The following is a 23,463-nucleotide window of genomic DNA, read 5'->3' on the forward strand; positions in this document are numbered from 1 at the left end:
ACGCCCCCACTGTGCCAAGTTAGCAAAATAGATACAGTATATAGCTGACAGTAAACATAACTTTTGTACTTTTACTGAAGTACAGGAGTTGATTTAGTACTACCTCTACCAGTCACAGGTATTGAGTACATCACAACATGTAATTTACGTGTAAGTGTAAGGGAATTACGTCACTTTTGTGACGACATTTTGGGAGGTCACTGTAAGGTGTAAACAGGAAGTAAGCGGTGCTGAGTTGCTGACTAGCGCAAAGAAAAAAACGGTAAAATGTTTGACTCCTTTTTAAATAGAGGTCATAACGTTTTGGGCGAAGATCCATTGACGTGAATTATGGCTTCATGAAAAGACATGATGAATTCTCTTTCGTGTATCGTTAGCTTCCGGTTATCATAGCAACAAGCTATGCAGTACTGTATTTCTGTCTTTACCTTCCTCCGCTATCACATTCATTTCTGAAACATTGGACCACGTTATTAAAGTCAAATACACTTACTATATACTCATACGTGGTAATGTAGACGCGAATCTTGCTTCGTAGCCATCTGACATATAGTGCTGAAATATATGTGCCACCAGAAACTGATCACCAGTATTTTTGTTAATCACTACTGTATGGCATTTCTGGACACTCGTCGTAGAACTATTTTGGCATCATGGGACAACAACACTAGATGTTAGCTTGCAGAATTTTATAATGTAAATAATGTAACTAGTAGTAATACTAGCATGCAGTTGCCAACCAGTGAACAGTTTTGCCTTACTAGTAAAGTTGGTTTTCTAACTAGTGTGCCAAAGTTGTCCACCTAGTGAGGACAAAGAGCATACTGGTGCATGGACCTTTAGCTGGATATCAAGGATAGTGAAGAATGCATATAGTAATGGATAAAGTGCGCACACACAAAAAAAAATCACTTATGTGCTTTGTGTTATGTTTATGTGCTGATTCCTTGTGGCAGTGTACAGCAGGACCATCTGTCAAAATGGTGTCCCTGATCTGCTCTTTACAAGACCACCGAGATGACGTCAACTGGTGTGCGTTCTCGGCACAACTGTTAGCCACATGTTCCGGAGACAAGACCGTGCGGGTGTACAACACCCGGGACTTCTCCGAGCTAGCCTTCTCGCCGCTGGAAGGACACGGGTACAGTGTCCACTGCTGTTGCTTCAGCCCCTGCGGACAGTTCCTTGCCTCGTGTTCTACAGATGCCACCACGCTGGTGTGGTCCATGGCCACCGGGGAGATCGAGGCCGTCCTGCAGCATCCCGGTCGCAGCCCCGTCAGGATCTGTGTGCTTTCTCCGGACTCCAACCATCTGGTCTCTGGTGCATCTGATGGGTCTTTGGCTCTCTGGGATTTCCCATCCAAGCAGCTCCGAAGGTTTGTGAGTACTGTGAAACCCCATTTATCACAGAGGATACGTTCCAGACCAACCTGCGATAGGTGAAAATCCGTGACATAGCTAAATCAGATAAGATTTTTTATGGTTTTACCCCTCCCACACACGTTCAAAGGGAACTCAAGTCAAAAGTATTCTTTGCAATAATACATTCAATGTCTGTACATTCAACACGGTATTCTGATTTGTGGAATCAGAGCTAAGAAAATGAGTCTAGCCATTTTCATCAATCCATTTTCATCAAGTGACGTTCGCATTGCGAGCCCGAGGGCACTTTGACGTTGTTGTTGCAAAGAAGAATTTTGCCTTGAGTTCATGAAATCATTTAACAACACTTTGAAAATGACAAAAAAAAGACTCATAGTTCTCCAAAGATGCAAAGGTTCAAGCTATTTGTCACCCACAGTTGAAGTTTACTGTAAAACTGCCACATAAGACAAAAGAGAAAACATTGTATTTAAATACCAAAATATTCAACCATCCCATATCATAACAAATGTACTAACTTAATGCTAATATATAATTTGAAATGACATAGATCGGCGACAGAAATTATAATCCATGTTACAGTGATTATAAACCTTGAAACAATTCTCATTTCTTGACAGCAAGAGAGTAAGAACGGTGGCTAAGGAAGACTTCAGAGTTTCAATAAGTTAACGTGTGCTTTGATGACTTAAATTGTGTTTCAAGCATGTGAGAGGTGTAAAACTAATGTCTTTCTAAGGTTTATCATGGATTTTCACCTATAGTGGGCCTGGTGTCACGCGTGATAAACGTGGATTCATGATAAATAATATGTGGGAGGGGTGTAAAAGTGTCTACTGTTTTTGAAGGACCAGCTGCGTGAGTGACGCAACAATGGTGGCGTGCTCGTTCAGCCCATGTAGCCAGGTGTTTATCACCGGCTCCACCTACGGAGACCTCCGTGTGTGGGACCTGGATATGAACCAGCTCCATGCTGAAAAGAACGCTCACGACCTCGGAGTCACCTGCTGCGCCTTCGCTCCCAACATCCTCAGCGGTCAGAGACAAAGTATTTTTTATTTTATTTCTTTATATACAGTATCTTGTCATTGGCAGGTTGCAACTACAGAGAGCAAAGGTCCAAAGCCTTAAGTCAGCTGAGTGAACCACAACACAATCAGTGACCCTGCCTCCAATTCTTGTTGTTTGACTTGCAGACAGTCAAATTGTGCAGTTCCACTTGGCGTCATGTGGACAGGACAGTCAGGTGAAGATCTGGGCCATGAACAAGCTGAGTTCTGGAGGTAAACCACAGCACAAGAGTTAACGAAACGCACAAGGTCCCATCCATCGTACTACCAATCAGGACTTTTCTCACTTTTGTAGCCTTTAGGATGCAACTTCTGTACACGTTGACTGGCCAGTCAGCTCCAGTCCTCACATGTGCATACTCCTCAGATGGTCAACTGCTTGCCTCAGGGTAAGAAGGGAGATGATTTGTTTGGTTTTTTTTACATTTTGTGGCCCCTTTGAACTATCTCATGAATGTATCGACTGAATAGTTCTCATTTTGACAAGTCTCATTGATAATGGAATCTGTGAATCCCTCTGAATATGACCACTGGAGGGAGACATGGATCAGTTTATCTATGAACATTTGAAAGTCACTCAACATTTTTTTTCTCTTTTTTTTTTTATCCCACAGCTCTGTGGACAAAACAGTGACAGTCTATGATGCGGTGAGGTCCATGTTCAAGTTGATTATTATGAGGTGCCATATAGGCTAAAATAACATTTCCCTCTCATACTCAGCAAAAACCACTCTCACACTCCCCCCAAAATATTTTCATTCTCACCCCAAAAACATCTCTTACGCAACTAAAACAAGTCAAACACCAGACAAAAACTTGCAAGCACACACACACACACACACACAAAATAAAAAAATCGCACACACATAAGAATAACCTTACACAAAAACAACCATACACCAAAGCACTCACACAAGGATAAACTTCTCAAGCACAACCTAAATCCTATCTCCAACTCGCCAAAACAACCTCTCAAACACACCCAAAACCTCTCAGGCACTCACCAAAAAACTGTAACACACACCTTCAAAACTGTTAGGTTCATCTTAAAAAAGTCTCAGACCTCAAACATTTCGCACACACCAAAAAACTCTCACCCACCGTGCCCACCCCAAAAAACTCTCACATGCCAGAATCTCACTAACACCCCAAAAATCCTCTCACAGGCAACAGTTTTCTTCTTGACCAAAAACCCTTTTATCAAAACAAATAAACCCTATGCAAAGAGACAAAAGGAATTTTTCTTCTCTTTCAACCTGATTGGCTCTGCCGTGCAATAACTCTCTCCCTTGGCCTGTTGCCGGCGTTCAGGTTCAGAATGCTCCCAGATTAACTGGTGTATAGCTGACGTTTTTTTGTAGTGCGTGAAAAGAAAATGTTATTGTTTTCCATATTTGGCACCTCGTACATTATGGTGCCTCTCATTATATTGACTAATGCAAGTTGTTTTCTTTTTAATTTGTAGAAAAATGCTGTGTTGCTTTACACATTGAACCAACATGAGCGGTAGGTCCTCCGAGAAGCAAATTTTACGCAGTGGACTTGATAACATATCATTGTGAAATTTGTATTCCAGTTGTATTATTTGTCTTATTTTGAACTAGCCATAAGTGAACTGTAGTTACTACGTCTCTCCTGTAATATCCATCAAGCCTATGCGCTCACATCTTCTTGAGGCACACTCTATGTGAAAATGACAAAATGTTTCCAAAAATTACTGCAGAAACCATAGTGTTGTAAAATATGCATTGTATTTTCTCATGTATAAATAACATACATATAATTTCACTGTTCACCTGCACAGTGTTTATGAAAGTACACCAAATTTAAAATGTCATTGCTCATATGATACTGCCTTTGGACCACGTCGGTAATAATTCAGTCCTAACGTTCACATCACTATAATCAATATTGTATAAGACAGCCAAAAAGTGTACATTTAATTTGCCTGTTGCTTAGGAGCAAACAGAAGCAACGTTCCAATGACGAGCATCCTCTGCCGCAGGTATGTGACTGCGTGTTCCTTCTCTCCAACTTCACCACTAATTGCCACAGGATCCATGGATAAGACGGTGAACATCTGGAGAGTGGACGATGGATGCAGTGGCCATGGTTGGAGCAACACAAACTCCTTATTATGATTTTTTTTCCTTTTTCACCGTTTCTCTTTTCTCTCTCTTTTTCATACCTGCTTTGCTGCATCACAGCTGGGAAATCATTGCCTGGTAAGATTTATATTTGTTCCATGAAATTGTATTGATTGATCCCCAACAGTCTAATGTCTTCATTTTTTTAGCATTATTACACTTAAAGCATGCTGAGAGTATCTTGTTTATATTTTCGCCACCCTTAGTCTTATATACTGTGATTAATAATTTACCGGTACCTTAAACATGCTCTCTCTTCCAGAAGAGGCCACTGTGATGTCACGTCAAGGTAAGCTTTGACTTTTGATACACCAGGGACAACTAACACAAACATATATACAGTATAGAGTACCAGACAGTAGTTGGGAAACAACTTCAAGTTCAAATGGTCCCAAACACATTTAGAGGTCAAGAAATCCCAAGCTATTAACTCTTGATCATCTACAGCTGTGTGCTACTGACAGTCGTTCCAGGTCATAAAGAATCATCCACATCATAAAGCTGACTGAGAAAATATCAAGATGTGCAAAGCTGTTATCTGGGCCAAAGATGCCTACTTAGAAGAATCTAAATTATAAAACATTCTATTTTGATTAGCATTTTTTGTTTACCAAATGCTTCCATCAATAATTCGTCATTATGATGAAGTATTTATTTACAATTCAGGACATGTTTAAATGATGAAAAAACACTGGGCGGCACATTGGACGACTGGTTAGCACTTTGGCCTCACAGTGCAGAGGTCAAGGATTCGATCCCGGGTCCGGCCTCCCTGTGTGGAGTTTGCATTTCTCCCCGTGCCTGCTTGGGTTTTCTCCGGGTAGTCCGGGTTCCTCCCACAAACCACAAACAGGCTTGGTATGACTGTGAGTGTGACTGGTTGTTCGTCATTGTGTGCCCTGCATTTGGCTGGAAACCAGTTCAGGGTGTACCCCGCCTACTGCCCGAAGACATCTGGCATAGGCTCCACCACCCCTGCGACCCTCGTGAGGAAAAGCGATTCAGAAGATAGATGGATGAAAAAACAATGAATCAGAGAGTTTTTCCAAACTTTTGACTCGTGCTATGCACAAATATCAAGGCTCGAAATAAGTGAATTCGCATTGCAGCTTGCCAGTCAAAATTCGTATTTCACGACTCATTGAATGAAACGCAAAACTGCAAATGGGCATTTATACGGGGAACATTTGGCAGAGCTGCCAAATGTTACGGAAATCCCTGAACGCTAACTCGTTACGACCGTAACACGTCGCGATTGCTCTGAATATTAAAAAAGAAAGTGGCCGCCGCCACGGAGGGCTTTACTAGATTTCCCACCTCTCCCTGCAGCAGCCGGTGGCGCCATCTTAACCCATCGGGGGGAGAGAGCTTCTTTGTGAGCCCGTCTTCGCGCCGAACTGAAGCAAATTACTGCAATGTACAGATGAAGTGTCGATGGTCTTTGTGTGCTGCCTTCTATGATTTCTTGACAGCAAGTGGACGACAGGCACTAAGAAGACTTCAGAAATGGTCTTTTGATCAGTTTCGGTGTGTATTAATACGTTTAATGTATGTGGAAAGGGTGAAACTGTATTTAGAAAAAAAAAAAAAGTGGTCTGTCTCTATTGTGGACTTTCACTTGTAGCGGGTGAGTATGGAATGTCTCTCCTATGATAAGCGTGGAATGACTAATTTAATAAAAGACCATTTGTAAAAGCTATTTTCTGTTGCAGCATGACTGTGACCCGGTCTACAAACAAGGGCCATAAAGGCACCGACCGGCTCCAGACTTCTCCCCGATGCTTTTGTCTCTATACAGTCAGTGTATGGGGTAGTGCATGTCAGCTTTTGATCTGTCTGCACATGTGCACTCTCCACCTTTATCCTTTCATCCTTTGTCAATGAGAATGTCAATGAAAGCACTCAGGATGAATCCATAAAGGGGCCCCCCTACATAATCTGCACCTCTTGAAATCAATAGCCGGCAGGGCTCCAAGATAACATTTGGCCTTTTAAATAAAAAGTGTGGGGGGGGGGAACTCAAGTGTCACTCTGCTTTTGTCCTCTCAGCATCGGCATCAGCAGGTCGGTCCAAGCTGCTGGTCAGTGATTGGTCAGAGGAGGATGTGTCCGTGTGGCTGTTGGAGGAAGGGCTGGAGGGATTGGTGGACACGTTCAGGAGCAACAACATTGATGGGATTGAGCTGCTTGCTCTCACCAAAGAGACATTGCTGTCAGAACTGCACATAGGTGGGAACCACTTGCTGCTTCTCCAAGTTTAACACGGCTCGCAAAAACTCAGGATCTTGGGTTTTGTTGATATTTCAGGATGAGCTTCAAATGCACTCTCATTCTATAACCATTCAAATGACCTTCTTCAAACTTGTGAATGCACATGCTGAGCTGTTTACTGTTTCAGTACTATATGCAGAACTTGCTGTTTTCTAACAAGGACCCAAATGGCAAAACTGACATGGACCAGTAGGTCATTTAAACTAGGGATAGATCCATTTTGGCCCGGCCGATTATCGCCGCAGATATTTTGATGAATATCGGCATCGGCCTGTTTTAAAGATCTGAAGGCCAATAAGAGATCAATTTAAAACAGGGTTAGCGTCAGTCAACTATTTATTTAAATCTTTACTTCAAGAGATGCTGCTAACACTTGAAACTCCCCGTCTCTTTTTGTTTGAAATTAAAACAAAAATAAGTGAAAGTTTAACATTTCAGTTCTGTTGAATTTTGGGGAAACTTTATTACTTTAGAAAACTATGAGGGAGCTCTTTACTTTTTTTCTTTAACTTAAGACATGCAGACGAGTGACGACTCTGGGGCCTACCTGCACTTGTTGTTTTTTTTTTTTTAAGAAACTTGTCTATTCTATATGGGGCATATTCTCCCGTTGGCTCTAAGTCAGTTCCTTATGTATGTTTCTTTTTTTTTTTTTAAAGATGTGACAATTCTCCCATCTAGGCTTCTGACACACCCACCATGTGTAACCAGGAAATATGTGCGCAACCACCAAAGAGGTGTGAGTCTGTGAAGTCTGAGGGTGGCCCTAATTGCTGTATTGTGGAGTTGTCATGAGACATGAGAATCCCATAGAGATCCATTTTGAAAATATGGCACACTTTGATTGTGAAATTAACTCATCGACAGGCTACTTTGAAGGAGAGTGTGTTTTTCTATTCATTTTTAACAAATCCAATCAAAGCAATTGTATATATTATATAATAACATTTACATTTAAACATTTTAAAAAATAAATAAGGCCACAGTATCACCTTCAATTTCAATTACTCCATTTATAAACTTGTCAGGAATGTTGATACATGCTGCAAGTTTAATACAAGTTGAATGTACTCTCATCTTGACTTTATTATTCTTTTGTGCTTACCTTAAAGAATTCAAGCTGTAAGCTAACGACGGTCAAATAAGAGCCTGGTGCGATTTACTTATGATTGGATTAGTCGACTATTTGCGACGACTGTTGGTGATTAGTCGACTAGCAAAGTTTGTGGCAGAACTACTTGACGCGCTTGCACCAAACATCATTGCGTATTGCGTTTGTGGATGGCTGCAGCACCACACTAGCGCACGGAGACAAGCATGGTAGCAAGTTGAAAATAATTGAATCGGGAACTGAAAATCAAAAATATAATCGAACCGGTGCTTGAGTGAATCGTTACATCCCTATTAAGCACACATATAAATGTCGCTGCTTGATATTTCACTGTGACTTGGACAGACAGTCATCAGTCGTGCCGCCTTCCATGTTGACGCTCACAGACGCTCAGGACTGACAAGTGCTAAACACGCGGGGAGCAAATGCTCCACATTTTGATTCTGAAATCAATTTTCTTGTGTGCTGTCACTCCACGTTTTACCTCTTCACACATCCCCATTTAATGAGAGATCATAATGATTGTATGTGCATGTGTGTGGGTGTGTGTGCAGAATCAGTGGGGCAGCGCAGCAAAGTATTGAGGAAGGTGGAGGAGCTGAAGAATGCGCTGGTTTGTTCAGGTGTTCCTGATGAGTTCCTGTGTCCAATTACCAGGGAGTTGATGAGGGAACCAGTCCTTGCTGCCGGTGAGCCATGGCTCCACACAACACACAATAAGGGGTGCAACATTTCCAGGAAATTGTTTGAAAGTTTCCATGGGAATTTAAGATGGGGAATATTGCAACTACAGTGGTGCTTAAAGAGGAAGTCAACCCAAACATTTTTTTCAAGAATATGTTCAATGTAGGGTAGAAAGACGAAACAGCGCTCCCAGCTCTAGTGGTAGAAACGTGGTTATGCGCTCCTGTCCTTAATGGGTTAAGCTCTAAAAAATAACAGCAATGACATGTGCCCCATATTGTTTTTATTTCACCGATGACAACGCTGTGCGTGTGTCACTTGTTTTTGTTTGATATTTTTCTTTATTTGGCGGCTCGTGCGGCGCCTCCATGTGACGTAAAGATTACGTTCTCAACACCGATAGGCTGTCGCCGGCGAGGGACAGGCCGGGACCACGTGGGTCGATTGAATATGCAGGATGGAAATCTGGGGACTTAGGGCCGATGCCCAGCTCTGCATATTACTACCTACAAAATACATTCAAAAGAGTATAAAAACCAAGCCGGCGGCATCCGAGTACTTCAAAGTCCGCGCTCATCGTGCCCCCAGCCTTTGAAACGTCATACCAGCAAACACACCTGCCCGATACTATACAATGCAACACAATACATCTTCATTTGGGCTACAGCGCCTTCACAAACGGCCTTCTTTCAGGTTTAACGGCATGAGTGATGCAGCAAATAAAACAATGATCCAACTAACCGCGTCTAAAGTGCATATTAAAATGGAACGGAGACTTACCTCATGACACGATGATGATGATGTGAGGGAGGTCATTCGCAACTAATCATCTCACCAATACATATTAAACAAGCCAACGTAATCCAGCGAACCTTACTATTTTCACTCGTTATTGTCTTTAAAAAAAAAAGGAAAGGCTGCATTCGAACACGTCATTGTGTTGCACACACATCTGGCCATGAAATTGTGCTTTATTTGAGTATTTGCTATTTGCACCCCTTTAAATTGGCTAGAATTGCATAAAAATTATAGACAAAGTGAGGACGGACCATTCGAATCGATTTATGATAGAAAAATTAATTTGACCACATTTGGACTTCCAAGATTTTCGGCCGACGGGGACTATATAATTTTATTTTAATATTTCGGGTCACAATAATTTGACAATTTACAACTACAACTAAACAAACAAAACAAAAATACAAAATACTTTGTTCGGATATTGTGCAGTTTTAGTGTCGCTGTGCTTTCTGATTACGCCGGCTGCCTGCTGAGACACGTCGTCAAGGTCAAACCTCTCTGAAGAAGGCGAATGCTTATCACCAAAATTGCACAAGGTCTGAAGAAAGAAGTTAAACACTTTGACATACTAAGAAGACATGATGAACGTTTTTTGAGACAAATATCATACTGTAACGAATTGGATTATCTCTATTGTGGTGATGTTTGTGTTTTGCTACGACGCGACTCGCTGGATGGGAGGGAGGGGTGACGGCGAGAAGGACGAAGGATTAGTGTGTACTTACGACAGAACTGTTGTTGCACTGTAGTTGCAATAATAAAAAGGCAGTTGTGTTGGAATAATAAAAAGGGCGCTAACGTTACAATACACTTCAATCGGACACTTATAGTTTATTTTCCCAAGCCACGCAGAGCCACAGCATGAGGATGAAAGAGCTGCAGGCGGCTCTGATGCCTCGGGTTGCCGACCCCTGCCATAGAACATATTACTGTCAAGAAAATTTTGGGGTTGACTTCATCTTAAAGTAAACTGGACCCCCGCTTATTCACCGTACGACATTCACAAATTCACCTATTTGCACATTTTCATTAACCATCCCCTGTTTGACCCTGTTTTTTTTTTGGTTTTTTTACCAGATCCCTCATTAATTTGCATTTTTTTCCTCTTGTTTTCACTGTTCACAGTCAAGCTCACTCCCTATTCGCCGCGAAAAGCGGGTGTCCACTTTATTCAAAATTGGAAACTGCGGTTATTGGGAATTTATTGTTATTACCGGTATTTTAAATGAAATTTGAAATTGCCCCTAGATGGCTACTCATATGAGAGGGAAGCCATCACGATGTGGATCCACACCAAGAACCGCTCCAGCCCCATGACCAACCTCCCCTTACTGACAACTTTGCTCACCCCGAATCACACTTTGAAGATGGCCATCGCTCGGTGGCGGACGAACCACTAAGCAGCCTCCGTCACCACTGCCACCACATCATTTCAGGTGCACAAGTAGAAGAACATGTACATGTTTCACATTCTTCGCAAGTAACTTAATTTCATTAGTGTCAAGTTGTTCTGTGTGGGCAGATTTCAATATGCTGTTGTAGGTTGTTCATTTAGTGCAGTCACAATCATGTAGTTTGGCTGGCTGCAGAAAAAACAGAACGTTAACAGTACAACACCATGTAAGATGACATTTTACACTCTTAATCATCACATGCTCCTTTCATTGTCTTTCAAAGCATGAGTAGCTTTCATAACACGTGCATACGTGGTATTAACTCATTCAATGCCATTGACAAATTTACTTGTCTTTTCACAGTCCAGCCGTTCAATCACAGGGAATGTTTTTCAAATGTTAGGGTAAAAACTACAGGTGGAATGAGTAGCCAAAAATTGTGCTTAAAGCGGAAGTCAACCCAAACATATATTTTTTTCAAGAATATGTTCTGTGCAAGCCCACTAGTTGAAACAGTGCATTGTTTCTAATAAATATTGCGTCTGTGGAATAAGAGTTAATCCACCCCTTTTTAGCCATCTTTCGACCAATCACGGCTGACCTATTTTCCTGAAGCTGAGCCATGATTGGTCGTTACCTGAGCTCTGAGCAGTTGTGATGTCATTTTCAGTCGACAGAGCTGACAAAATGGCCGCTCCCTGATATGGCTAAAAACGCTCATATTCCACAAACGCAATATTAATCAGAATGCTGTGTTTCTACTAGTGGGCCTGCTGGGAACATATCCTTGAAAAAAAATATGCTTGGGTTGATTTCCCCCTTTAAGTACTGTTACTTTAGAATAATACAACTGAAGTAAAAAGTAGTGCTCCAAATAATATCTTGATTAAGACTTTTCTGTATTCAATGAGAAAAACTACTCAAGTACTAAGCAACTGGTGAGCAACTTCTCAATCTGTAAAATATTAGATGTGTAATTAAACTCTCCACTGTCAGAAAAAAAAGGTGTTAAATTCGTACCTTTAAAGATCCAGTGGCTTGTCATGGGGGCAGTACCCTCAAGGTTAAACACCTATTGCACCCTTTAAATAGGTTACATATTGCGACGATAATTATTTATGTCTGTCCTTGAGTTCAGTTCAATATTGTATGCCGCAGTGCATCCTGGTAACTGAAGAGTACGAAAAGTACGAAAGTACAAAAACAATAGATTAGAACCCTTGTCAATACGTTCTTCGTGCACAACGTGCAATAAGTTTCCCATCCCAGGTCTAGATGACTTTTCCTGTGTGTTTAGTATTTTAAACTGCATTCCATACAGCAGTGGGGTCTTTTGAAAGGCATTCACATAGGCCTAGCACTTGTTTGTACCTTTAACATGCAAACAAATAGCACAGAAATGGTCCCTATTCCCATGTGTGCACCCTTTCTAACCGTTAACAGTACTACCGCTGTTTGTAGCTCGGAGTTCAATTGGGAACCCTACAGGGACATCACTAAATTTGTACCTTGGACAACAAAAAATGACCCCGACAGTACCCTTTTTACTGGGAATGTATTATGTAAATAATAACTAACTTAATCTTTTAAATCAGGTAATTCTGGTTACCCATGAAAAGCGCAAATTATTAGAAACAGCTGTCAATTTATTGCAGTGCACTTCGACACCATTGCAAATTAAAACCCCTGGAGAAACATCTTGTTTAACATCTTTTGTATTTTATTAGCCGTGTAGCCATTATTTGTTCTCCTTACACATTGCATGATGACAATTTTCTGATCCAGCATAAATACTGTAGCTGGACATGCTTTCATTTCATGTGTATACATTTGAATGTTTATTTTGTCTTAATCCAAATACACCCAGGAAACACAGACCGTACTGTGAAAGAAGCATAAATAATGAACTACAGTCATCTTCATTATTTTATCTTACCACGTTATTTGTGGCCACATTCTGTATTCATAGCATGAAAAGTGTGTATGACAACTATGAACATAATTGTAATAAGTCTATTCTGTATTTATAATTCTTGACTGCTTGTGTTCAATAAAACCAATAAACACTTCATAAGCCGTCTGCTATGCAAAAATAAATGCCATATACAGTAAATATTGAAGCAACCAACATTAACAAGGAGGTTCTAACATTGTCATGTCTTATCTGTCTATGAAATAAATCTGATGTAGTTAGAAGGCTTTAATGTTGACAGATAATCATTTACAAGTAAATATATCATCTGCAAATATAGTGTATATCATACAAATATAAATGTTTTTTAAAAGACACAATCATAATGGTCTTATCCTGTAACTAGTCTGAGGTTTATTATTATTATCATCATTATTATTATGATTCATGCACAAAACTTTCTCAGAAAAAAAAAAAAAATTCTCATGTTTGATATAGGACAATTCATCATTCTTCCGGATGGCGAAATCTGAGAAACCAAGATGCAGGGGAGCCTTGAGATACGATTTTACTTCATTCCGTGACCACACTCATATTGCGAATCATCTTATCCCAATGAAGTGAATGAAAATGCCATTGATCCGTTCCAGCCTTCCCATTTTAACGAGGAAAAATAACCACTCCTTAATATTGTACTTTATACAAAAAGACCACAGTCAAGAAATACATAATTAAGTAGAATTAACAATAAAACAGTTGGCGTCACACTGCATCCATTGGATGGCCGTTGTGCTGCTCCCTCTGGTGTGCTCACTGTGGCCAGCACGGGGCAGTATAAGACAGACAGATATGCTGTTCACTGAGACGTGTCAACTCCTCTCTCAGCTCATCAGTAAGTACGGCACTAATATTAATCGTTCTACGCAGAGCATAAAGAATATGACTGAATACTGTTATATAGTCTGCACTGTTTGCGTTCAATTCTCTGCTTAAAAGGTTAAAGCAACGCAACATAGATGCTATTTAGTGTTAGCATTAAGCTAGAGCACTGAAAGGCTATGCTATGCGGTGGTTTTAAATACACAAAGTGTAGTTCTTTGTCTTGTCTTTTGTCAGTAAACTTCAATTGGGAGTGGCAATAAACAGCTTGAAGCCACTTTTCTGAAAAATTGTTCATAATTTTATCTGCCATACTGCATCTTGTTATGAACTTGAGTCACTGCCTCCATTCACCACTCAAATCTTAAGCCTGCGTTCACAATTCAAAGTCACTCGTATCTCACGGCATGTGTTTCTGATTTAACGTTGTGGAAATAAACTTAAATGAATGAATGAACGAATGGCTTCACTGAAAATGGAGGTTGAGGTGCAAACCCTAAACTCAACGGGTTTTTGTTATCGATTCAGTTCATGTAGTCACTCACATTCTGCCACCCGGATGCATCTTGGCGCCTATTGTCTACAAATATTCCGAATTCTTCGATAAGGACTACCATTCAGATAATGTACTAGTTACTTAAAAACCTCACTTATATGCTATGTGTGGTTTTCTTGAACACACTGGTGCGCTAGCTGTAAACATGTAGACAGAAGCAAACCACCGCTTGGTTCTAGATTGCAAATGCGACACTGCAGCGGAAGTCGACACACAGGCTTGCATCGTAGATACCTTGTGTGGGATGTTTCTGTGTTGTCTTTTAGGCTTTGACAAATGATTCAGACATTGGACTCGATAAAGGAGCGTTTGGGCTTCATGGGTGCCATATGCAGCGTTGGGTTGTCTCTGGTCAAACTCGCCTGCCTGTGCCTCCCATCAGGAAAACGGAGATGGGATGACAAAGCAGCTCTTGCCTCTCGCTGGTGGAGCCGATCTCCAAAGTCCCGACTCTGCTGGCTGCCGGCGTGACTTCCAGAGAGCGGCTCCTGGAATGAAGAGCGCTTGTACTCATTGTTCAAGCCCTGGAACTCCATGACTGACATGTTGAAACTTTCCACGCCCCCTCCACCTTGCCCCTGTCGGCCAAAACCCGAGGTCGGTTGGCTCTGGACTCGCACTGCTTTATCCATGACCCCCATGAAGGGCCGCGGCTTCATCTCGCCTTTGGACTTGAAGCTGCCGCTGCTTTTGAGGGGACATGGGCTGTCCAGCACCTGCTGCTTGCCGTTGTCTGACTGATTCCCACTGGAGGCCTGACTAGAGCTAGAACCCCTGGAGCCCGCTGTTCCTGCTCCACCAGCCTCCCTCCGGACTTCCACAACTGAGCCCAGAGCAAGTGCCAGGCCATCCAGAGCCACAGAGTGTGCCGAGAGTCTGTCAGAACCCCTGGAGAAGCTGGACGAGCGGGGCTGGTACATTGGAAGAGGACCCGGTGGGGAGGAGCTGCTCGGGGACATGGGATGGTAGTGTTCGGTGGGGCTGAGCCCGGAGTGTTCCGAGTCGAGGGCCAGCACAGGTGCAGGCCTCAGGGAGGTGGAGATGTGTCTCCCGGGCAGAGGACTGGAGGGTCCGCAGAGAGACAGAGGCCTGCCACCCACTCTGGCCCCTGATTGCAGGGAGTGGCAGTGGTGATGAGTCCTGCCGCTCTGGTTTTGACCTTGCTTGTGGACAGCAAGCGGGTCAGGCAGGTCCATAAAGAGCGGATTCTGAATATACTCCTCTTGAGGAAAACACGCCGTCTGATCAGCTAACGCAAAGGCCACACCTCCTGGGAGAGTCCTGTTTGGAGCGTATGGGTTCAGAGGCCAAAATTCTGAGCCTTTTCCACATTGCAGGCTTAGCTCCTCGCCTTCTTCCTCTTCATCTTCTTGTTGTAGATCAGACTGCTCTTCTGGGATTGGCCTCTCTAGACTTCCGTGCGAACACACGTCTGCCCTGTCCTCCGGGGCGTGTGGGTGGTGGCTGTGAGGGTCCCTGTTGTAACTCTGTGACACGTTAGTGCTGCTGGATATCCTCTGATGATGCGTGCACTCCTCCTCCACTCGAACCAGCAGGCGACGGATCTCCCGGTTGGATGGGCAGAGTCGTGTTGCTTCGTGGAGGTCTGCCAGTGCCTCAGCAAATTGCCTGGAGAGGACATTTGAATAAGTATAACGCCGCTGTACCTCGGTTCATCATTCACACCCACTCAATAGCGCAGATTTTCCAGCAGGCTCAACGGTATAGAGGCAATCAGAATTCAGAGTTACATGCCATCAGTATGCCTGTCAACACTTGAGGTCCACTGGTACGTATGCGGCATAGTTAACAGCAAAAATAGCTGGCCGAGGAGGTCCCCAACTAATACTGTTATCGCCAACAGTAGTAGTAGTAGTAGATATGTGACTGTAAGTACTGTTCTATGATCTGTTTGTACAATATTTGTTTCAGCTCTGTATGTGTTAAAGCAGCAGTTGTTTGAAGCTTTATAATTAGCGTAACATCCATGCTCATTTCTGTTAGCCCTTCTGAGGGGTTTTACATTATATGTTAGCATTAAGATAATGGACTTTCATGGGACAAGATTATATGATATGGTTGAACATTTTGGTGTTTAAAATATATAACATCAGTTTTACGGTAAACTTTTACTGGGACTGTGTGTTTTAATAAGTTGAAATGTGTTTGCAGTGTATGGGGGGTGGTAAAACTTAAACGCAGTGGAGCCCGCATATTCGTGGTTCGCCATCCACACGACACCTCTTTGCAGATCAAATAATTTTACATTTTTGGGGGGTGAGCATTTACCCAAGTTACCCCCGTTTTACATGGAAAAGGCATATTGGAGATTTGTCAGTGTTTTTGGAAATCATTTTTGGGGTTAAAAAAATCCCCAATGCATTTCATCATTTATGCATTGCCTTCATATACATAGATTTTTTTTTTGCAGGCCAGCCAGTTTCCCATCTCAGTGATTCTCAGTGAACCAGTGTGCTGTGGCACATTAGTGTGCCGTGAGAGATCATCAGGTGTCTCGCTGGAAATTATCAATGTCCATTATTTTGACAAAAAAAAAAAAATTCTCCCTAAAAGAATAACTGCTTCATTAATTTATTTATGCCAACCACATATAGCAACAGGGAAAACAATAAAATGTTCATCCACTAGCTGACAGAAGGTACATTATGACCCTGTTTCGCAACTTTTTGTGAATCGGTTTGCTAAGTTTGTACCTTGGGTCAATAAAGAGTGAGAAACACTGTCCTTATCCCACTGTAATAAATATGTTTTGTGTTTTATATTGTCTCTCAATGTTGCAGATTTTCACCTATTGTGGGTGGGCCTAAAACATATTTCATATGATAAACATGGGTTCATTATTTAACAGTACATATTCTCAGTATTTGATCTATAGTATGGATGTACCTGCTACTCCTCTTGGCCCGTGCTCTGGCATAATAGGCCTCGTAGGACCTGGGCTTCAGGTCCAGAGCTTTTGTTGCAAAGTCCTCAGCGATGCCAAAGTCCTGAGTTTTCATACCAAAAAAATCACTTTAGCAGGATGGAAATGTTGGATCAAGCACAAGTTGTGAATTTTGCTGTTCAGCTCCATGTTACAGAATGGCAAATTATGCATAAAGTACTGAAACATCGAACAGTTGGACATATTCCTTCAGTATTTTAGAGAGGGCCAAATTAAGTTCACTTTGTAAAGGTTGTAGTGCATTTTGGGTTCATCCTGAAATTTCAGCAAAGGCCGCAAATGCCGAACCTTTTGTGAGTTGTGTATCTTTGAACCATTTACCTCACCTCAACTGACCCTCTTCTATCCTTTCCTACATCTAATAAATGTGCATGATGCAGCCTCACGTTGGTTTTCCTTCGGCAGCGGGATAGGTTGAGATAGAGAGACACCCGCAGGTCTTTGAGCCCTTTTAGCTCTTCTCCTTGGCCCTCCCGAGGCAGTTTTCTCAGCGCGTACTGGTAACGCTGGCCGGCCTCCTTCATACGGCCCTTCTGTTTTACCACATTAGAAGGAAGAGAAAGAAATGGATGAAAACTGAATGGCATTTTGGTACCTGTCAGAAGATCCTACATGAACATGATTGGAACAGACCATTTCATAATGTTTGGAAACAAGAGGTGCCAGAATGCTTCCGAGTGGCAGAAAAATTATTGACTACGACTGAAATAACAATCAACTTGCAGAAAAGGGCTCCACGGCCGTGCCTCGATCTTTCTGTGTGTATCTTACCAAATCTCTGAATACCTAAAAATCAATATTGATTCAGCAAACATTAGGCTGAAGACCTAATCTCCTTTTGTGGAGGTAACCTTTCAGCTTCAAGTACCTTGTAGAGCAGGTTTCCTTCCTCCATGAGCTTCTGCAGCAGGATGAGAAGGATGTCTGGTTTGGTGGAAGCCATGGCCCACGTGGCGTGACCTGATAGAAGGTCACAAATAATTCTCATGGGTCTCACCTTGTCACTTTGACTTGCACCAATTTACCTACCTGATCGATCATGCGGTGCCGTTCTGTAGCCTTGCGCTTCATGAAAGATGGAGAAGGAGAACGGTGAAAAGTGAGATCGTAGAGGATGTAAAACTGACTGCTGCGATTTTATGTTGGCTTGCAATCTTGTGCTGAGGGAGTTAAAGCTACGTGAAAGTAGGATTCAATGCAAGGCTGGCGTACGTACCGGTCTTGGAGCCTTTCTTGAGTAGCGAGGCCACCAGGGCCGGATTCTGGCAGCCAGGAGTCCGCTCTGCAGCCCTGCTGCCGCTGCTGTCAGTCCTCTCTAGCACTGCGCCGTGATCTAGCAGAAAGTGGACCTAACCATGAAGAGGAACATACTCATGCAAGTTATACTCTGATCACATTACCCAAAGCTTTCCTTTTATCATCATCAGAAATTGAAAATAAAATTACACTGAACCTCTGACGTCTTTTGCAACCCCGTGAGGAGGAAAAACCGAGTTATTAAAGACATGTTATAGATTTAAATAGGCATAAATGTGCCCTTTTTGTGGTTGCTGATTTTTTTTCCCACATTAACACATTAAAGGATACGAAGGTGTAAGGTCTTTTTCTTTGTCGTTCCAACACACATGTCCGGGATCAACAATTTAGCTACAAGGTACAGTATCATAACAGCCTCACTGTGCTTTCATCCAACACTTCAACAAATTGATGTTTTGCGGCATATATCCTTTTACTTGTGATCCTGTGGCATTAAAGGTGCAATATGATGAATTCGGCACGGCACCCACTGTATCAGCATCTCCGTTAAGGGCGGCGAGGTCGAGAGGAGTGCGTCCTTGTCTGTCTGCTTGGTTCAGGTCTGCACCGGCATCCGTCAGAGGCTGCAGCACACTTCTGTGGCCCCTCATGCAGGCCCAGCCCGTTGCAGTCAGACCTTCCTGATCCGCAGCAGACACCGAGGCGCCTAATTACATGAGACAGAGAACCAACGTTTCAAATAAGACTGGAAGGGTCACAGAAATGCATAGCAGTGAACTTCCATGGAAATTGTCATGGACCAAACTCCTCTTTTGAATTATTTCATTTCAGCTCCTTCAAGAAGTTGCACAAAAAGTACTGAAACAGGGAAGAGTTTGAGACCTTTAGAGGTTATAGTGCACTTTTGATTGCTGTTTCGCAGTTCAACTAGCAAGCCCGCTACGTCGCAACTTAACTCATTCACTGCCAGACATTTTCAGACCCTCTTTTATCCTAACGGTTGAAAAAATTTGAAAAAAATATAAATAATTTCCTGGGATTGAGTGGCTGTGACTGTGAAAAGACAAATACATTTATCTTTGGCAGTGAATGAGTTTTTAATTGTACCTTGCCATCAAGTGGAAGAGCATGTAATTGTTGTGCCCGTCACTCTACCTGACTGGCATAGATACACTCAGCAAAAATATAAGTGTAACACTTTTGTTTTTGCTCCCATTTTTTATGAGATGAACTCAAAGGTCTAAAACTTTTTCCGCATACACAATAACACCATTCCTCTCAAATATTGGCCACTCTGAAAGGTGCAATTTTATCTCACAGTGCAATGCCACAGATGTTGCAAGATTTGAGGGAGATTGCGACTGGCATGCTGACAGCAGGAATGTCAACAAGAGCTATTGCTCGTGTATTGAATGTTCATTTCTCTACCATAAGCCGCCTCCAAAGGCGTTTCAGAGAATTTGGCAGTACATCCAACCAGCCTCACAACCGCAGACCACGTGTAACCACACCAGCCTAGGACCTCCACATCCAGCATGTTCACCTCCAAGAGCTCCAGTTCGTCGTAACCAACTTGAGTGGGCAAATGCTCACATTCGATGGCGTCTGGCACATAGGAGAGGTGTTCTCTTCACGGACGAATCCCGGCAGATGTGGTTTTCTGAGTTCCCCCCCCGCCCCCAATAAAACAAAACTGCACCTTTCAGACTGACCTTTTATCGTGGGCAGTCTAAGGCACACCTGTGCACTAATCATTGTGTCTAATCAGCACCTTGATTTGGCACACCTGTGAGGTGGGCTGGAGTATCTCGGCGAAGGAGAAGTGCTCACTATCACAGATTTAGACTGGTTTGTGAACAATATTAGAGAGAAACGGCGGTATTGTGTATGTGGACAAACTTTTAGACATTTGATCTCATAAATAATGGGAGCAAAAACAAAAGTGTTGCGTTTATATTTTGGTTGAGTGTATATTAGCACAGAAACACAATTTGTAGAATTTGTGCCCAATAAAGTCGCTTACCCTTGGACAGCAGCATCTCCACAGTGCTGCCGTGGCCCTCCGAGGCAGCCAACATGAGCGGCGTACGGCCCTGCTTGTCGCACACGCTCACGTCCGCGTCGTGTTTCAGCAGCAACTCTGCCACCTAAAATATTGGTGTTGGATTTGCTTGAATAAAATCCAAGAGACCTGAATAAGCTTAAAGGTGATTTAATGTTCTATGAAGAAGGATCAACAACCGTGAAGCAAAATCAGCGAATGCGGTGCTTGTTCAAACAACACTGCTCTGAGCTTCTTTTTGTATACATTTGTAAGTCACACCCCATTAACTTCACTAAACATTAACTGTGCCCTATCTCTGTGGTGTCAAACCCATTTTCGTTGCGGGCTATATTGTTGTAATGTTTTCCCTCATGAAGAATGTTAGGCTCTGCCATGAATAGTGATAATGTGTGAGTAATTGATACCCCCCAAAAGAGAATTGCCTATGGCATCCAAAGGCAATAACTGTCTCACTTCAACATAGTTCCTTGGCAACAAGATGCTGGCAATGCACTACGTTTGTCTAAATGAAGCTCCTCAACCCACGTCAACATACATAGTTCCTTGGCACCATAATGATGCCAACGGAATACTTTTACTGAGCCATCCACCTAACCACAAACATACTCAACAGTCTAATCCAGGGGTCCTCAAACTTTTTCCTCTGACAGCCACATCACTGTTTCCTTCTTTGATGATTGGGACAGAAAGAGTGTGACAATCGCAGGGGTGCCTAAACGTAATTATTTATCACAAAAAAAACTTGCAGATGAGTCACCCAGAAAGTATCACAATAAAAGATAGGATCCTTTGTTTGTTGTTGTTTTTAAACGTCGCCGATATACTGATGACGTTAGAGCAAAAATAATAAGTGTACTGTATATCCTTTTAAAGTGCAATTATGTTTCAATTCTCAAGGATATGGAACTTTTGCATTCAAATGTAGAACAACAAAATATATTGGATAAATGAATACATAAAAATTGCATTAAATAAAAAAGACTCAGGCACTGTATATTTTTTTAACAACAATCAACACGTATTACCACATACACCACATACAGTCCTATCTGTAGTGGCAGAGTAAAATTGTCTTTTATTTCCTTCCTTTCTTCCTTCCTTCTTGAACAATTTATCTTCACTTCCCTATTTTGTCAGAAACATTACAGGACTGCGCGTGTTTTACTGTATGTAAGTATTTAATATTAATTCTTCAAAGAATAAATCACTCACAGAATTATTTACTTAGCAGTGACCGTTCAACAATGCATGCACATTTGACGAAGTAACACTGAGCTATGCGCACACACACATTTTAAAATAAATGCAGGCCCCCTATCATTTTAGTGCTAATGGTCATTTTGATGTGAAAACATTTTCCATGAACAACTAAAACAGATGATTAAAAATATCACTTACCATATCGCTGCGCTTCAACGAGCCATGGCCGTTTGTATTCCAACAAGTATGAATTATGACAATAACGGCACAGCGCAGTGTCGTAGCGTTTGCTATCCATCCATCCATTTTATGAACCACTTCTCCTCACCAGGGCCGCAGGCGTGCAATAAAGTTGTTGTTAGTTGTAGTCAGCGCATTAGGACATCATAATCTGCCGATGAAACTTCACTTTGTAGCCTGAAGTACAGTTGCACTGAAGCATGGGGAATCTGAGCGTGTAGCCCGGTTTCCGTGATTAACAAAGGCAACAGTTCTGAACTTAGCGATTTTCCGCTCGTTGTTGCTCCAGATCACCAGTTGTGTGTTTCAGATCTGGCGTTGGAGGGAGCGAGCTGCCCCGGCAGCGGAGTTTGAGTGGTTTGCATTTACCTTAGTCTAGCCGCATAGCCCATTTTGCTGGCAGGACTTTTTCTGTTAGCCTAGGTTCCTTTGAGTCCCGCTCCGCCCCTCTATCGTATGGTGTTCCACAAGGTTCTATTTTGGGGCCACTGCTGTTGGCCCCGTGTTCTATCCTTCGAAAACACGATATCTCCTTCCACTGCTATGCGGATGACTGTCAAATCTATGTCCCGTTGAGCAAAAAAGATGCTTTCTCCTTAAGACCACTTTTGTCCTGTCTAAAGGACACCAAAGCCTGGATGTCACTACATTTCTTCAATTTCACCAAAAAGAAAACTGAAGTTATGGTGTTTGGTCCAAGTGGCTCTTCTACATCCCGCCCTGTTGACCTGGGACCCCTGGCTTCATATCTAAAGCCAACAGTCTCAAACTTGGGTTTCAAAATGGACAGTGATCTTAAATTGGACCAGCAAGTCAACGCACCTTCCCGGAGCCTCAGTTCTGTGGACCAGGCGCTACTTGAGGTGCCGAGGACTAAGCGAAATCTCAGAGGGAATCGAGCCTTCTCTGTTGCTGGTCCTTCCCTTTGGATTGACCTTCCATTAAATGTTAGGCAAGCCCCCACTGTGTCCGTTTTTAAAACCCTTTTGAAGACACATTTCTATTATTTGGCTTTTGATCCAACATGAGACTGACACTTTTCTGCTGTTTTCCGGTGTCTACTGTATGTAGTAATTTGTGTTTTAAATGATTGCTTTCACTTGTTATATTATTGCTACTTTGTTATTGTAATGTAAAGTGCTTTGTTACAGCTGTAGCTGTTATGAAATGCGCTATATAAATAAAGTTGTATTCTATTTGTACTGTATGCAATACAATGTCAATTAAATCCACTCGATTATAGTATCCAGCAGCGAAGGTAATATTACAGTTAAAAAGGATAATGCACAGCTCGTTCGTCATCACACTCCGGCGTCCAAGAGTTCCGATCGCTCCCTGAAGCCGCAGCGGAACCACGACCAACGGGCTGGGTGACTGCCGAGGCAGCCTTGGCCATGGCTCGCAAGCTTCAATTGGAATAGAATGTCACATTCTATGCGCGTATTAGGCTCGATCCCGTTGCCAGACTGAAAAAAAAAAATCTTAATGCGCCCCTGATATTGTTCAGGAAGCTGGGCCAAATGTGA

At 42.4% G+C, this 23,463-nt stretch overlaps 2 protein-coding genes and 1 long non-coding RNA gene across 7 annotated transcripts in view; 1 reads left to right on the forward strand and 2 right to left on the reverse strand.

The window, feature by feature from the left end:
• The first annotated feature begins 194 nt into the window (after positions 1-194).
• wdsub1 (WD repeat, sterile alpha motif and U-box domain containing 1) lies at positions 195-16,959 on the forward strand. 4 transcript variants are annotated; one of them, XM_086025635.1, is made up of 14 exons: positions 195-262; positions 957-1,378; positions 2,234-2,433; positions 2,582-2,668; positions 2,751-2,844; positions 3,070-3,103; positions 3,921-3,961; positions 4,461-4,567; positions 4,663-4,680; positions 4,865-4,891; positions 6,652-6,831; positions 8,539-8,673; positions 10,718-10,905; positions 14,593-16,959. In XM_086025635.1, exons 2-13 carry the CDS (start codon positions 981-983, stop codon positions 10,867-10,869), a joined length of 1,473 nt encoding a protein of 490 aa, XP_085881761.1. In that variant the 5' UTR covers positions 195-262; positions 957-980; the 3' UTR covers positions 10,870-10,905; positions 14,593-16,959. The 4 variants fall into 4 exon arrangements, with proteins under 4 accessions (XP_085881761.1, XP_085881760.1, XP_085881762.1 ...); XM_086025634.1 differs by lacking the exon at positions 14,593-16,959 and having other exon boundaries at positions 10,718-12,937; XM_086025636.1 differs by lacking the exon at positions 14,593-16,959 and having other exon boundaries at positions 4,868-4,891; positions 10,718-12,937.
• Positions 818-5,012, reverse strand: LOC147150282 (uncharacterized). Of its 2 annotated transcripts, none has more exons than XR_015086130.1 (4): positions 4,842-5,012; positions 2,743-2,833; positions 2,555-2,662; positions 818-1,432 (listed from the first exon to the last, which is right to left on the reverse strand). It is a non-coding gene; the product is annotated as an uncharacterized LOC147150282 (long non-coding RNA). The 2 variants fall into 2 exon arrangements; XR_015086129.1 differs by having other exon boundaries at positions 2,743-2,838.
• Positions 12,563-23,463, reverse strand: part of LOC147150283 (protein TANC1-like) — a 65,679-nt gene continuing 54,778 nt past the window's right edge. The window contains exons 22-29 of the mRNA XM_086025633.1: positions 20,456-20,579; positions 18,963-19,138; positions 18,392-18,524; positions 18,205-18,240; positions 18,044-18,135; positions 17,562-17,708; positions 17,118-17,218; positions 12,563-15,839 (exon numbers count right to left, since the gene is read on the reverse strand). Coding sequence (XP_085881759.1) covers positions 14,492-15,839; positions 17,118-17,218; positions 17,562-17,708; positions 18,044-18,135; positions 18,205-18,240; positions 18,392-18,524; positions 18,963-19,138; positions 20,456-20,579 — 2,157 coding nt within the window. The 3' untranslated portion in view covers positions 12,563-14,491. The remainder of the gene's footprint in view (positions 15,840-17,117; positions 17,219-17,561; positions 17,709-18,043; positions 18,136-18,204; positions 18,241-18,391; positions 18,525-18,962; positions 19,139-20,455; positions 20,580-23,463) is intronic.

The sequence above is a fragment of the Filicampus tigris genome, chromosome 3 (assembly GCF_054856515.1).
Source record: "Filicampus tigris isolate MCC_2025a chromosome 3, RoL_Ftig_1.0, whole genome shotgun sequence".
Classification (NCBI taxonomy): domain Eukaryota; kingdom Metazoa; phylum Chordata; class Actinopteri; order Syngnathiformes; family Syngnathidae; genus Filicampus; species Filicampus tigris.

What these genes read in the sequence shown, in the direction of transcription:
- wdsub1 (XM_086025635.1), top strand. Translation starts at nt 981, where the DNA reads ATGGTGTCCCTGATCTGCTCTTTACAAGACCACCGAGATGACGTCAAC. An exon ending in GAACAAGCTGAGTTCTGGAG is followed by an intron (nt 2,669 to 2,750) that starts GTAAACCACAGC and finishes TCACTTTTGTAG; the next exon opens with CCTTTAGGATGCAACTTCTG. An exon ending in GCTGTCAGAACTGCACATAG is followed by an intron (nt 6,832 to 8,538) that starts GTGGGAACCACT and finishes GTGTGTGTGCAG; the next exon opens with AATCAGTGGGGCAGCGCAGC.